At 36.4% G+C, this 16,695-nt stretch overlaps 1 protein-coding gene across 1 annotated transcript in view; it reads right to left on the bottom strand.

Moving 5' to 3' along the window:
* The window catches only part of LOC106084977 (semaphorin-1A), a 1,175,174-nt gene that overhangs the window by 22,144 nt on the left and 1,136,335 nt on the right, over nt 1-16,695 (bottom strand). The window contains exons 17-19 of the mRNA XM_059365678.1: nt 13,190-13,397; nt 12,810-13,050; nt 8,625-8,678 (exon numbers count right to left, since the gene is read on the bottom strand). Of these exons, the coding sequence (XP_059221661.1) occupies nt 8,625-8,678; nt 12,810-13,050; nt 13,190-13,397 (503 nt within the window). The remainder of the gene's footprint in view (nt 1-8,624; nt 8,679-12,809; nt 13,051-13,189; nt 13,398-16,695) is intronic.

A 16,695-nucleotide genomic window follows, 5' to 3' on the forward strand; every position in this document is an offset into this window, starting at 1 on the left:
TTGCAACTTGTGATGCTGAAGACAAAGTTGCTGCTGCTAACGAGACAAAAATCTCAGTGTAAGTAGATATGCGCATTAGACCGTGCCATCCTGTAACGGAGATATGGTTTTTTGCAAATAGAGTAATGCCTACCCTCCATTTTCGTCGTTGGGGCAAGTGTTATCGTCAACCGATTGTCATAAGATTTCGGGATTATAAGGAAACAAATAAAATCGCACTAAGTTCGCATGGATCGCATTTGGCAAGTTTTTTGAATAGCTTTTTCAAATATATATGAGCTATATCAAGTTAGGGACCGATAAGGACCGTACTATTTATGGCTGTTAGAAATCATACAAAAACACCACCTACAAAATTTCAAGCAAATCGAGTGATAATTGCGCCCTCTAGAGGCTCAGAAAATCAAATTGGGAGAATGGTTTATATGGCAGCTATAACAGGTTATCAAACGATTTGAACCATACTTCGAACGATTGTTGGAAGTGATACCTAAAGGACATGGGCAAAGTTTCAACCGTATTGGATAAGAATTGAGCCACATAGAAGCCAAAGAAATCTAATCGGGAAATCGGTTTATATGGCGGCTATATGGACTGGTTATGGACTGATTTAGACCATATTTGGCCCAATTGTTGAAGGTCAATTCAAAACGACAAGTGCAAAATTTCAGCCAAATCGGATAAGAATTGCGCCCTCTAGAGGCGGAGAAAATCAAATTGGGAGAATGGTTTGTAAGGCAGCTGTAACAGGTTATCAACCGATTTGAACCATACTTCGAACGATTGTAGGAAGTCTTACCTAAAGGACATGTGCACAATTTCAACCATATAGGATAAGAATTGAGCCCTCTAGAATCCCAAGAAGTCTTATCGGGAGATCGGTTTATATGGCGGTTATATCGGGTTATGGTCTGAATTAGACCGTACTTGGCACAATTGTTGAAGGTCAAACTATAACAACATGTGCAAAATTTCAACCAAGTCGGATAAGAATTGCGCCCTCTAGAGGCTCAAGAAGTCAAGACCCAAGATCGGTTTATATGGCAGCTATGTCAGGATAAGAACTGATTTAAACCAAACTTGACACAGTTGTTAGAAGTCATACCAAAACGACATGTGCAAAATTTCAGCCAAATCGGATAAGAATTGCGCCCTCTAGAATCCCAAGAAGTCTTATCGGGAGATCGTTTTACATGGCGGCTATATCAGGTTATCAGCCGATTCAGACCACACTTGGAGCAGTTGTTGGAAAGGAATTGCGCCCTCTAGAAGCTCAAGAAGTCTAATCTGGAGATCGGTTTATATGGCAGCTTTATCAGGATATGAAACGATTTGAACCAAACTTAGCAAAATTGTTGGAATAGTGGATAGGAACTGCGCCCTCTAGAAGCTCAAGAAGTCAAGATCCAAAATCGGTTTATATTGCAGCTATATCAAAACATGGACCAATGTAGCCCATTAACAATTCCAACCGACCTACACTAATAGAAAGTGTTTGTGCAAAATTTCAAGCGCCTAGCTTTACTCCTTCGAAAGTTAGAGTGTTTTCGACAGACAGACGGACGGACATGGCTAGATCGTATTGATCCTAATGAATATACTTGATCATATATACTTAATGGGGTCTTGGAGGCATATTTCGAGGTGTTACAAACAGAATGATGAAATTAGTGTACCCCCATTCTATAGTAGGGGGTATGCGTTTCAAAAAAAAAAAAAATAGTTTTTGTTTTTTTTGGACACTCTAATGCACATAGACAAAGTACTGATGAAGACCAAGAAATGGGTCAAATATCTAGGGATGCGATTGAATACAAAGCCAACCTGTACAGACCAAATCCGGCACATGGCAACAAAGTCCGCTAGGATAGCCTTGCAACTTAGTCGACGCAAGCAGGCGCAAACTCTTAATGGAAGCATGCAAAGGCATCTTCCTCTATGGGAGCGAAATATGGGGCCAGACATTGCAGACAGCATGCCGAGTGAAACCCCTGCCCTCGAAACTGAAGACAGCAGCTCTTAGGGTCATATCATCCCAACAGACAGTGGCGGAGCTCGCAGCCTTTGTAATAGCCCAAATAGTGCCGATAGACCTACAGGCCATGGAGAGCACCAGGCTTTACAACGCGAGTTGCAATTACCAGAATGGACAGAGTGAGACACGGGCCATACTAGAGGAGACAATCTAGAGATGGCAAGAAAGTTGGACGTCAACTATTATGTTACGCAGATTTTGGCAGGCAATGGTTACTTCCGAAAATACCTGCATAGAATGGGCAAATGCTCTTCTAGCAAAAGCATTTATGAGAAGCTAGAGGTTGCGGAGGCTTCCGTAGCGTAGAGGTTAGGATGTCCGCCTATGACGCCGAACGCCTGGGTTCGAATCCTTGCGAGAACATCATAAAAATTTTCAGCGGTGGTTATCACCTCCTAATGCCAGCGACACCTGGGAGGTACTGTACCATTTGGTATGACAGTCATGTAAAAACTTCACCACTAAGAGGTGTCGTGATGAGATACGCCGAACAAGTACTGCGCAGCAAGAAGATATAACTGGATACAGAGGCGTAGAATATAAATGCAGAGGTCTGGCGCGCACAACAAGCCGATTACTGGCTTAGGTGTATGTCCATAGTGGCATGGGGCGGATTAATATCCGCACCCTCTTTAAACCTAACCTACAATATATCCACACATGGTCCAATCAGCACAATACATGGAAAGCATGTGTAGGGGTTTTTAACATAATTCACAGTGGCAAATCTCATCAAAATTTGATTATAAATATGCCATTTAAGAGTGAAACACCTTCGATAGGGAGATCGATCTATATGGGGGTACAGTTATATCTCGGCTAATTGAAATCTAAATTTTACTGAAAGAGATACACTTCAACTTCGCTTAATTGAAACAAATTTTCCTCATTTTGCTGTTTTCAATTAAGCGGGTTCGGCTGTATGTCCAAATAAGCTCCGATCTGAATCGTATTCGTCAGGAACGTCGGAGGACCTTGCAGAGCTCATTGTGCTAAATTTCAGTGAATCATGTGCGAATGCGTTTTATGTGGGCCCAAATCAAATCAAGTAAGAATATCTGCCATTTGAAAACGAGATAACTTTCTGCGGCAAAGACATTGTAAATTTTTTCAGCAATCAAATTCATAAATCAAAACGAAAATCGATTGCAAAATACGATTTGTACGGTCTCGGCAAAAATTCCTGTTGCGTGATTTCACCGGAAAAAACGGACGGCTAGATTGTCTTAAGTTTGCGTCCATCTCCCGGACATATAGGCCGACCCGTACAACTAGGTTGTCAAATGAGAGGTATTTAAGAGTAGAGTACAAATCCGATATTCAAATTTGGGATAAATAGTCTGCGGTAACGCTTAAACAAGAAAGAACCTAATTCTGAAACAAATTTGATGGACCTCGGCGGATGTATCCGGATAAATTGTTAAAATTCCTGTATCAAATTTCGAACACATCTAATATGTTCAACATGTAATAACTACGGTTGACAAATGACAACAAACTATCCAAAATCTGACGAACAAATACATGGGAGCTATATCTAAATCTGAACCGATTTCGACCAAACTTTAGGGATATTGTCAAACTCGTCGAGAAAAGCATTGTACAAAATGTTTGAAAGATTGGTCAATAAATGTGCTTGCTGTGGGTTTAGGAGTGAAAATCGGGCGATATATATATATGTGAGCTATACCTAAATCTCAACAGATTTCAAAGAAATTCACCAGTAATATCGAGAGTCATTAGAGAATCCTTCCTGCAAAATTTCGAGAGAATCGGTTAACAAATGACGTTTTTATTGCTGTATTACTGCAAATCGGGAGCTATATCCAAATCTAAACCGAATTCTATGAAATTCGCCAGTAATATCGAGACACATAAGAAAATCTTTCCTGTCGATTTTCGAGAGAATCGGTTGACAAATGACCATTTTATTGCTGTATTACTGGAAATCGGACGAACATTTATGTGGGAGCTATATCCAAATCTGAACCGATTTTTATGAAATTCACCAGTAATATTGAGAGTCATAAGAAAATCCTTCTTGCCAAATTTCGAGAGAATTGGTTGACAAATGACAATTTTATTGCTGTATTACTCCAAATCGAACCAACATATATATGCGAGCTATATCCAAATCTGAACCGATTATGAAATTCACCAGTAATATCGAGACACATAAGAAAATCTTTCCTGTAGATTTTCGAGAGAATCGGTTAATAATTGACCATTTTATTGCCGTATTACTGCAAATCGGATGGCCTTTATATGGAAGCTATATTTAAATCTGATCCGATTTCTATGAAATTCACCAGTATCATTGAGAGTCATAAGAAAATCCTTCCTGCCAAATTTCGAAAGAATTGGTTGACAAATGACAATTTTATTGCTGTATTACTGGAAATCGGACGAACATTTATATGGGAGCTATATCCAAATCTGTTCCGATTTCTATGTAATTCACCAGTATCAGTACCTACAAATTTCAAGAGAATCGGTTAACAAATGACCATTTTATTGCCGTATTACTGCAAATCGGATGGCCTTTATATGGGAGCTATATCCAAATCTGATCCGATTTCTATGAAATTCACCAGTATCATTGAGAGTCATAAGAAAATCCTTCCTGCCAAATTTCGAGAGTATCGGTTAACAAATGACCATTTTATTGCTGTATTACTGTAAATCGGACGAACATATATATGGGAGCTATATCCAAATCTAAACCGAATTCTATGAAATTCGCCAGTAATATCGAGACACATAAGAAAATCTTTCCTGTCAATTTTCGAGAGAATCGGTTAATAATTGACCATTTTATTGCCGTATTACTGCAAATCGGTTGGCATTTATATGGGAACTATATCCAAATCTGAACCGATTTTTATGAAATTCACCAGTGAAATTGAAAGTCAAGAGAAAATCCTACGTATCAAATTTCAAGAGAATCGATCAACAAATGACCATTTTATTGCTGTATTACTGGAAATCGGACGAACATTTATGTGGGAGCTATATCCAAATCTGAACCGATTTTTATGAAATTCACCAGTGAAATTGAAAGTCAAGAGAAAATCCTACCTATCGAATGGCAAGAGAATCGGTTGACAAATGACAATTTTATTGCTGTATTACTGGAAATCGGACGAACATTTATGTGGGAGCTATATCCAAATCTGAACCGATTTTTATGAAATTCTCCAGTGAAATTGAAAGTCAAGAGAAAATCCTACCTATCAAATTTCAAGAGAATCGGTTAACAAATGACCATTTTATTGCTGTATTACTGGAAATCGGACGAACATTTATATGGGAGCTATATCCAAATCTGAACCGATTTTTATGAAATTCACCAGTGAAATTGAAAGTCAAGAGAAAATCCTTCCTATAAAATTTCAAGAGAATCGGTTAACAAATGACCATTTTATTGCTGTATTTCTGAAAATCGGACGAACATATATATGGGAGCTATAACCAAATCTGAACCGATTTTTATGAAATTCTCCAGTAATATTGAGAGTTATAAGAAAATCCTTACAACCAAATTTCAAGAGAATCGGTTAACAAATGACTATTTTATTGCATTATTACTACAAATCGGACGAACATATATATGGAAGCTATATCCAAATCTGAAGCGATTTTTTTTCCAATTTCAATAGGCTTCGTCTCTAGGCCCAAAAACATGCCCATACCAAATTTGAAGACGATCGAAAGAAAATTGCGACCTGTAGTTTGTACACAAAACATGGACAGACAGACGGACATAGCTAAATTGAATCAGAAAGTGATTCTGAGTCGATCGGTATACTTATCAATGGGTCTATCTCTCTTCCTTTTGGGTGTTACAAACAAATGCACTAAGTTATAATACCCGTGGTACAGGGTATTATAACTTAATGCATTTGTTTGTAGTGGTGTAGGGCATAATTATTGAGGGTACCCTCGGTGTAAAAAATGCTACCATGGTATTGGGTTGCCCAAAAAGTAATTGTCGGTAATAAAGTAGTAATATAGTCGGCGTTGACAAATTTTTTCAACGGCTTGTGACTCTGTAATTGCATTCTTTCTTCTGTCAGTTATCAGCTGTTAATACCTCAGTACCCTCAGTGTAAAAAATGCTACCATGGTATTGGGTTGCCCAAAAAGTAATTGTCGGTAATATAGTAGTAATATAGTCGGCGTTGACAAATTTTTTCAACGGCTTGTGACTCTGTAATTGCATTCTTTCTTCTGTCAGTTATCAGCTGTTAATTTTAGCTTGCTTTAGAAAATAAGTGCGCGATATTTTGTTTACATTTGTTTGTTTGGCGTCAATTTTAATATGGGTAGCACATGCATTGAAAGAAATTCATTTAACAAACCGAATCAACGCTTGTGATATGCACCTTAAACGCAATGAATTCGATCCGTTTTTAAAACGAATCATAACTGGAGAAGAAAAATGGATTGTTTACAACAACGTTAGTCGAAAACGATCATGGTCCAAGCATGGTGAACCAGCTCAAACCACTTCAAAGGCTGATATCCACCAAAAGAAGGTTATGCTGTCTGTTTGGTGGGATTGGAAGGGTGTGGTATATTTTGAGCTGCTTCCAAGGAACCAAACGATTAATTCGGATGTTTACTGTCAACAATTGGACAAATTGAATACAGCCATCAAGGAGAAGCGACCAGAATTGGTCAATCGTAAAGGTGTCTTATTCCACCAGGACAACGCTAGACCGCACACATCTTTGGTCACTCACCAAAAACTGAGTGAGCTTGGCTGGGAACTTTTGATGCATCCACCATATAGCCCTGACCTTGCATCATCAGACTACCATTTATTTCGATCTTTGCAGAACTCCTTAAATTGTTAAACTTTCGGCAATGATGAGGCTATAAAATCGCACTTGGTTTAGTTTTTTGCAGATAAAGGCCAGAAGTTCTATGAGCGTGGAATACTAAATTTGCCAGGAAGATGGCAAAAGGTTATCGAACAAAATGGCAATTATATATTTGATTAAAGTTCATTCTAAGTTTTATTAAAAATGCATTTACTTTCTTTTAAAAAATCCGCAATTACTTTTTGGGCAACCCTAAGCAAGGGAGCCAGTCCATCGGACATAATTTATAATGAATTAATCCACCAGAATGAGTTTTTCCCCCCAAAGGGAGCTTGCTAACAACAACACAGCTTGTAATTCCACTAGTGATACATTATTCGGAATTCGGCCAGAATTCGATAAGATACGTCGAAAAAAAAAATAATCCGAATTCAACAATAGTTTATTTCAGAGTTCATTAAAACCCCTTTACAATATCCCATTATTTATGGCTATTATTCGATAAAAAGTGTCGAAGAAAAAAATCAGATTTCTCTCCGACGCTTCGGTCAAAGAACACTTGAACCACACAATATATCTGTCATTACTTCGAATTTTGGATTCGGATCCAAATTCTGCGGGATTTGCCAACTTTAATAAAGAGTTTTGAATGAACTCTGAACGTTTGGTTCATTGGGTTGTTGGTTGAAGAGTTTCTCCGTAAATGTGTATCCACGAGCAGTTCTAGTGTTTTACATGACATTATTCGATAAGAAGTGTCGAAGAAAAAAAAAGATTTCTCTCCGACGCTTCGGTCAAAGAACACTTGAACCACACAATATATCTGTCGTTACTTCGAATTTTGGACTTCGGATCCGAATTCTGCGGGATTTGCCAACTTTAATAAAGACTTTTGAATGAACTCTGAACGTTTGGTTCACTGGGTTGTTGGTTGAAGAGTTTCCCCGAAAATGTGTACCCACGAGCAGTTCTAGGGTTTTACATGACATTGTCCATATGTTCTCTGACTTCCGAATGTACCCTACAGTAATAGGTGGGGTAAACTTTTGCCTTATTAAAGAGTTTCCTGCATCATCTTCTGAGACCACTCAGTTCTGTGGATGACCACATACATAAGTTGGTTAATTTATTTATTTAATTATTTTTTATTTTTCTAAAGGAGTGTATGAGATTAGTTTTTAGTGATTTTAGGAGCTTTATAACCCGGCCAAAATATAAAAAAAACGACTGAAAATGTCATATCGGAGAAATGTTTAGGGATATTAAGGGAGTTCGTTGGTTGGTTAGTTATGATTTTTTTGTATAGTTTTCTGTTAGTTGAAGATGAATCCTCATCAGGTTGTTTGTTAATATCAAAAATAATACAAAAATTGCACATGCTACTTCATTGTTATTTAAAAATGTTAGACAAAACTACACACTGAACATTTAATCTAGTTGATTCAAAAAATGATCAAGACAATCATATAGTGGTGTGTGACAATGTGACAATCAATCATATCTAACTACTATTCCACACATATGATGTAAATTAAATGGATAAACAAATTATACACCAATCGACGACAATTAACAGGCGTTAAAAAATAAAAAGAATATAAAAAAAAAAATAATAAAAATTATTAAAATAAAAATACTAAAATAATAAACCATGTATTTAAAGAAAACTGAAATTAAAAACATTTAGTGACGACATAGTTTAATACTTAATGATAATATGGTGAGTTTGGTGAAATGGGAATTGTTAAGGTTATTGTACTCACCTTCTTGACGCTGCGAGTGGTGGAAAAGCCATCACCGCGACGATAGTTATCACCCTATGGGGAAAGAAAAAATGATAAATATTTTTAGTAAATTGAATAAAAAAAAAATCATTTAATTAATTGAATTATATATTCAAATATTTTTATTAATTTTGAAATATTTTTCAAAATTAATTAAAATTAAATATTTTTTTTTTTAATTTGATTTATTATTGAAATATTTGTACTAATCCTAAATACTTGCATGAAATATGGATTTCGCAATTTTAGGCTTTCAAAACTAATCATTATGGATTGCAACCCAACTTCAGTTGAATTGCCTACGGGCAAATTTGTTCTAGAAATGTCAATTTCTGCTTTGAATTGCATACTTTTTACAATTTGTTTAGTAGTTGAAGTTGAAAAATGTTAAACTTTATATTATTTTTATAACCTCCACCATAGGATGGGAGTATACTAATTTCGTCAATCTGTTTGTAACTACACGAAATATTCGTCTCAGACCCCATAAAGAATATATATTCCTGATTGTCATGACATTGTATGTCGATCTAGCCATGTCCGTCCGTCTGTCTGCCGAAAGCACGAAAACTTTCGAAGGAGTGAAGCTAGCCGCTTAAAATACTTCCTATAGGTGTAGGTCGATTGGGATTGTAGATGGGCCATGTAGGTCCATGTTTTGATATAGCTGCCATATAAACCGATCTTGAATCTTGACTTCTTGAGGGCGCAATTTTTATCCGATTTGAAATTTTTTGAAATTTCGCATGCGGAGTTTTGTTATGATTTCCAACAACTTTGCTAAGTATGGGTGAAATCGGTGCATAACCTGATATTGCAGTCTTCAAACAGATTTGGGGTCTCAACTTCTTGAGCCTTTAGAGGGCGTAGATCCTATCCGATTTCGCTGAAGTTTTGCATGACGTGTTTCGTAAAGACTTTCAACAACTGCGCAAAGTATGGTTCAAAATGGTCCATAACCTGATATAGCAGTCATTTAAACTGATCTGGGATCTTGACTTTTTAAGCCACTAGAGGGCGCAATTACTATCCGATTTGGCTAAAATTTTGTACAACGGTTTCTCCCGCCTGTTGCAGCTCCCATATAAACCGATCTCCTGATTTTAATACTTCTAGAGCACCTAAATGGCGCACTTCTTATTCGAATTGGCTGAAATTTTACACAAAGACTTTTAGTTTGTTCTCCAACATTCAATTCAATTATAGACCGATATAGCTGCAATAGTATAGCAATTTTTTCTTTTATCCTTTGTTTTCCTAAACAGAGATACCGTGAAAAGAACTTGACAAATGCGATCCTTGGTGGAGGGTATATAAGATTCGGCCCGGCAGAACTTAGCACGCTTTGCAAATGCCGTCCGATTCAAGATTAAGCTCAATGATAAGGGGCCTACTTTTTATAGCCGAGTCCGAACGGCGTGCCGCAGTGCGACACCTTTTTGGAAGTTTTACATGGCATAGTACCTCACAAATGTTGCCAGCATTAGGAGGGGAAAACTACCACTGAAATTTTTTTTCTGATGGTCTCGCCAGGATTTGAACCCAGACGTTCAGCGTCATAGGTAAGTATACCGATCGACTCAGAATCACTTTCTGATTCGATTTAGCCATGTCCGTCTGTGAGTCCATGTATTCTTGTAATCAAAGTGCAGGTCGTATTTGTTGTCGAATCATAACATAATTTTGCACATACAACTTTTTTGGCCCGGGGACGGGCGCTATTGATTTTGGTAAAAATCGGTTCAGATTTAGCTATATAGCTATATATGCACTTAAATGGCCGTAGTAACTAAAATTTTCAACCGATCTGCACAAACTTTGGCACCGATTGTTGTCTTGCTGATCTTAATATTTATGCAAAATTTTATCAAAATCGCTTCAGATTTAGCTATAGCTCCCATATATATGTATCGCCCGATTTGCACTCAAATGGCCGTAGTAACTACAATTTACAATCGATCTTCACAAAATTTGGCACGGATTGTTTTGTTACTGATTTTAATATATCTGCAAAATTTTATCAATATCGGTTCAGATTTAGATATAGCTCCCATATATATGTTCATCCGATTTGGACTAAATTTGAAATAATATCGTCATTTGGAAACCAATTTGAGACTTATAAAAGAATCTCGCATGAAAAATTTTGTGAGAATCGGTTAACAAATGACTATATAATTGCAATTTTAGTCCAAATCGGACAAACATATATATGAGAGCTATATCTAAATCTGACCAGATTTCTATAAAATTTACTAACTATGTTGAGACCTACAAAATAATTACTAATGCAAAATTTCGTGAGAATCGGTTTACAAATGACGATATTATTGCAAATTTAGTCCAAATCGGACGAACATATATATGAGAGTTATATCTAAATCTGACCTGATTTAAATAAAATTTACCAGTTATATTGAGGCCTACAAAATAATCAACTAATGCAAAATTTCGTAAGAATCGGTTAACAAATGACGATATTATTGCAAATTTAGTCCAAATCGGATGAACATATATATGGGAGCTACATCTAAATATGAACCGATTTCTATGAAATTCACCAATAATGACGACACTTATTGGAGAATACCTTGTGCAAAATATATATGGGAGCTATATCTAAATCTGAACCGATTTTTTCCAATTTCAATAGGCTTCGTCTCTGGGCCCAAGAAAATGCTTTTGCCAAGTTTGAAGAAGATCAGATAAAAATTGCGACCTATTCTTTGCACACAAATTAACATGGACAGACAGACAGACGGACATAGCTAAATCGAATCAGAAAGTGATACTGAGTCGATCGGTATACTTATGAATGGGTCTATCTCTTTTCATTCTGGGTCTATTTTCTTCCTACTGGGTGTTACAAACTAATTCACTAAGTTATAATACCCTGTATTACAGTAGTTGTGTAGAGTATAAAAAGTGAAAAATGGATTTAAAATTCGGAATTTTTAATAAGCTGGAAAAAATTTCTTAACATTAATTTAAATTGGTGAAGAATTATCCAATCTTATAAATTTTAAGGGAACTATTTGACAAAATTGTTTGTTGCCAAAATAATGTGCTATTTTTTTACCAGATTTATGTTTTTTTAGTCCAAAACATTAGAGATCACACTTTAATATTTTTTAATTAATTAAAATTGGTTTAACTTGTGAATATGTTCACTAATTTGGAGAACATTTTTCTTTAACTCAATTGATCTTTTACTTAATTGGAGAACATTATTTTTACATGATTTGAAATTAAATTAACTTTACTACCATTAAACTAATTAGAGAAAAATCTTCTTTAAATTAGTTAAAATTGAACTTATTTTTTCAAATATTTTACTAAATCGGAGAAAATTTTCCTTACATTAAGTAAAATTGGACTTAAAATTAAGTTTTTTTTTACTAAATTGAAAAAACTTGGTTTAATTGAAGTTGGTGCACAATTTTCCATATTTTTAAATTTTAAGAAAATTGTTTATGCCCACAAATTTGAACTTAAAATGTAAAAAGTATGTTTATTTTTTGTTCGAGACGAGCTTACAGACCGATAGTTTTTTTTAATGAAAAAAGAAAGCCAGGGGTCACAAAAAATATGTATTTGAAATAAATCATCTTCTTGAGATTCCATTGCCGGATATTGGCCGACTTTAGAACATTGTTTAACGCTTTCTCTTCAAAAGAATAGTATAGCAAAAAACATTTAAAAGTCAGCAAAAAGTGTGATGTTGCTAGAAGCATTTGACTGGTTTCCTGTATCGCGATTTCATTTTCGACCAAGAAAAATCACCAGCAGGATATGTCAAATGGATCATAAATCATCTTCGATTGAGGCAAAAATGCCTCAAATATGTTTGTCTAGTTTGATTGAAATTGGATTTCATATTAAAATATTTTTACTAAACTTAAGTAATTTTTTCCTTAAATTAAGGAAAATTATATTTAATCTATAAATCTTTTTACTAAATTGTAGAAATAGAAAATGTTGTAGAAATTTAGGGAAAATTTGCTAATTTTAAAATATTTTTTTAGGGCTATGTTTGGCAAAACTGTTTATTTCCACTAAATTGTAAAGTTTTCACCAGTTTTAGCAGCTAAGTTGTTCAAATCTGTTTTTTTTTAGCTTTTTACCATATTTTTTTTTGTTTTTTTTTTCCTACTTCACACTTACCATAACTTGATGAGATCTTAAAGTACCAAAATTATCACGACAACGATATGATTGTTGGGTATTGTAACCATCGGGCTGGAATTGGAAGAACGTTTCGGAGTTAGGTCCATGATGTGGCGGCATGGGCTTGCGTAAAGTACTCTTGGGCGAATGCATTTTTGGTGGTGGTTGTGGTAGCAAAACCGGTTCGGCATAGGTTACCTCTTCGACTTGAGGCAGTAGTTTGGGTTCAGCTTGAATTCTAAAGCAAAAATAATAAAAGGTTACATATTTTGTAGAAAAATTTCCTACATTCAAAAACTTTTTTCTTAAAATAAGTTCATAATGGTATAACAATACTTTTTTTATAATGGTATAACAATAAGATTTTTTTTGCTTACCTATTAACATTTTGCCTTTGCTCAAAATATTCATATTCCGTATCAGGATATGGCAGATTATCATCCTCGTCCTTATGACAGCGACGACCACAGAAATATCCTGTAAAGAATCCTACTAACAGCGAGAATATGGAGCCCGCTAAAACAGCCATCACCAAGGTCTCCACCGTATATTGGGCATTTATGATATCTGGAGAGATGTGTGGACCTTTTTTGATTAGTTTCGTTACAGCAAACGAAAAGAGTGTGGATTGCAGTGTGGGGTAGAGCAGTTGTAGTGTGGTGGCAGTGGTAGTGGTAGTGGTAGTGGCAGGGTAATGTGTGTGCAGTTGTGTAACAGAATATGGGAGTTTTGTAAGTGTTTTGGGTTTTGTAGAGTTTTTGAGTGCAGTTGGTATAATGGATATCATGATGAGTGCCACGTTATAGCAAATCACCCCCCAACCAAAAGAATCATTCAATTGTGATGGTATGGTTGTTGGTGGTGGTGGTGGTTGTGGTTGTGGTGAAGTAGGACAGCAACAGCAATAACATCAATTAAACATCAAACATCGAAGTGGAACCCAATAACACACAAACACATAGAAAAAAAAAAACAACAAAAAGAAATCCAATCATATTAATTTAGTGTCCATGTGTGGGTGTGTATGACAATAAGTGTTAATACATTGAAAAATGTATAGGAATATTTGGTGTTTGAGAGTTTATGTGGTAAAATGCACATTGTTACAGTTTTGTGGCGTTTGTTATCAAAATTTTTAGAATTTTCATTTGATTTTTTTTTTTTTTATTTAACATGGATATTCAAAACAGTTTATACAACAACATGTAAAAAGACAAAATAGAAAGAACAAAGAGAAACATTGAAAAATACAACGGGGTTAGGTTTGTTTTTTGTTTATAAATTGTCAAATTTTGATATCTCTCTTTTAGTAATAGTAAAAAAATTTTAGAGATCAGAAGCGTTTTTCATTTAATTGAGAAGAAAAAGCTTAGCGAAAGCATGCAAATGTTATGGAATAGTTAAAAATTATGAAATTTTTAAATGATGAACAAAAAAAGAAAGAAATGGTTAATGTTATTGCTATTGTCCTAAAAGAGGACTTTAGGAATTTCGGGATGTTTTTTATATTTGATTGTTTTCCATAGCAGAAACTCAACTACAAGGAGCTATAGAAAAAAAAATGAATTTTGAAGCTTAGTTTTCCTACAAAATCAAGCTTCAACTCCACTTAAACCAGGCCGAATCTTATACAGTCTCCACAAAAATATATTGGGTTGCCCAAAAAGTAATTGCGGATTTTTTAAAAGAAAGTAAATGCATTTTTAATAAAACTTAGAATGAACTTTAATCAAGTATACTTTTTTTGGACATTTTTTTTAAGGCAAGCTAAAAGTAGCAGCTGATAACTGACAGAAGAAAGAATGCAATTACAGAGTCACAAGCTGTGAAAAAATTTGTCAACGCCGACTCTATGAAAAATCCGCAATTACTTTTCGGACAACCCAATATATTAGGTTATGGATCGATTCAGGCTATATTTGGTTTGGATGTTGGTGATCAAAGTTGCAAAGTAATTGTGCAAAATTTTACCAAAATCGGATAAGAATTGCACTCTACAGGAGCTCAAAAAGTAAAATCGGGACATCGGTTTATAAGTGAGCTGTGTCAGGTTATGGTCCGATCCAGGCCACACGTCGCAGCTATGCTGGAGGTCGTAGGAGAAGTCACTGTGCTAAATCGTATAAGAAGTGAGCTCTCTATAGGCTCAAAGGGTATAATCTGAAGATCGGTTTATATGGCAGCTTTATTAGGGGAAAGTTTTCATCCATATCGGATAAGAAGTGCGCTCCATAAATGCTCAGATCGGGAGATCGTTTTATATAGGAGCTATATCAGGTTTTGAACCGATTCGTATCATATTAAACATGTTAGATATCTTAGTAGAAGTAATTGTGCAAAGTTTAAGCCAAACGGTTAAGAAATGCGCTTTCTAAAGGCTCAAGAAGTATAATTGCGAGATCGGTTTATACTGGTGTTATATCTAAACATAGAACGATTTGGCCCATTTACATTTCCAAACTTGTATCCTGGAGTCTACTGTGTAGGAGACTCCTGACTGGGAGGCTTCTGTCTGGGAGTCTTATATCTGGGAGACTACTGTCTGAAAGACTGTCTGGGAGATTTCTAGCTGGGACACTTGTTTATGACAGACTTCTGTCTAAGAGACTCCTGTCTGGGACACTTGTCTGGGAAACTTCTGTCTGGGAGACTTCTGTCTGGAAGTCTTCTGTCTGGAAGACTTCTGTCTGGGAGTCTTCCGTCTCGGCAACTTCCGTATGGAGGACTACTTTCCGGAAACTTCTGTCGGGAAGACTTCTGTCTGGGAGTCTTCTGTCTCGGGAACTTCCGTATGGAGGACTACTGTCCGGAAACTTCTGTCTGGGACACTTCTGTCTGGGACACTTCTGTCTGGGACACTTCTGTCTGGGACACTTCTGTCTGGGACACTTCTGTCTGGGACACTTCTGTCTGGGAGACTTCTTCCTGGAGACTCTTTCTGTGAGGCTTTTGTATGCGACAGTTTTGTCTATAAGACTGTCTGGAAGACTTCTATCGGGGAGACTCTCTCTGGGAAACTTTTTGTAGGAGACTTCTGTCTGCGAAACTTCTCTTGAGAGATTTCTGTTTGGAAGATTTCTGTCGGGGAGTCTACTTTCTGGTAGACTTCTGTCTGGGAAACTTCTGTCTGGGAGACTTCTGTCTGGGAGACTTCTGTCTGGGATACTTCTATCTGGAAGACTTCTGTCTGAGAGACTTCTGCCTGGGAGTATTCTGTCTGAAAGATTTCCGTCTCGGCGATTTCTGTCTGAAGAATTACTGTCTGGGACACTTCTGCCTGGGACACTTCTGTCTGGGACACTTCTGTCTGGGAGCCTTTTTTCAGAGAGACTCTTTCTATAAGAGTTTTGTATGCGACAGTTTTGTCTATAAGACTTCTGTTAGGAGGCCCCTGTCTTGAAGACTTTTATCGGGTAGAGTGGAAGATTTCGGTCCCGAAATATTTTGTATGTGAAACTAATGTCTTTTGTTTGAAAGACTTCTATCTGAGAGGCTTTTATGGGGAGACTTCTCTCTTACAGACATCTGTCTGGGTGACTTCTGTCTGAAAGATTTTTGCATGGGAGATTTCTATCTGGGAGACTTCTATCTGGAAGACATCTGTCTGGGAGACTTCTGTCTGGGAGACTTCTGTCTGGGAGACTTCTGTCTGGGAGACTTCTGTCTGGGAGACTTCTGTCTGGGAGACTTCTGTCTGGGAGACTTCTGTCTGGGAGACTTCTGTCTGGGAGACTTCTGTCTGGGAGACTTCTGTCTGGGAGACTTCTGTCTGGGAGACTTCTGTTTGCGAGACTTCCGTCTGGGAGACTTCTGTCTGGTATACTTTTGTCTGAAAGATTTTTGCATGGGAGATTTCTATCTGGGAGACTTCTACTTGGGAGAC

Source organism: Stomoxys calcitrans, chromosome 3 (genome assembly GCF_963082655.1).
Source record: "Stomoxys calcitrans chromosome 3, idStoCalc2.1, whole genome shotgun sequence".
Lineage (NCBI taxonomy): Eukaryota > Metazoa > Arthropoda > Insecta > Diptera > Muscidae > Stomoxys > Stomoxys calcitrans.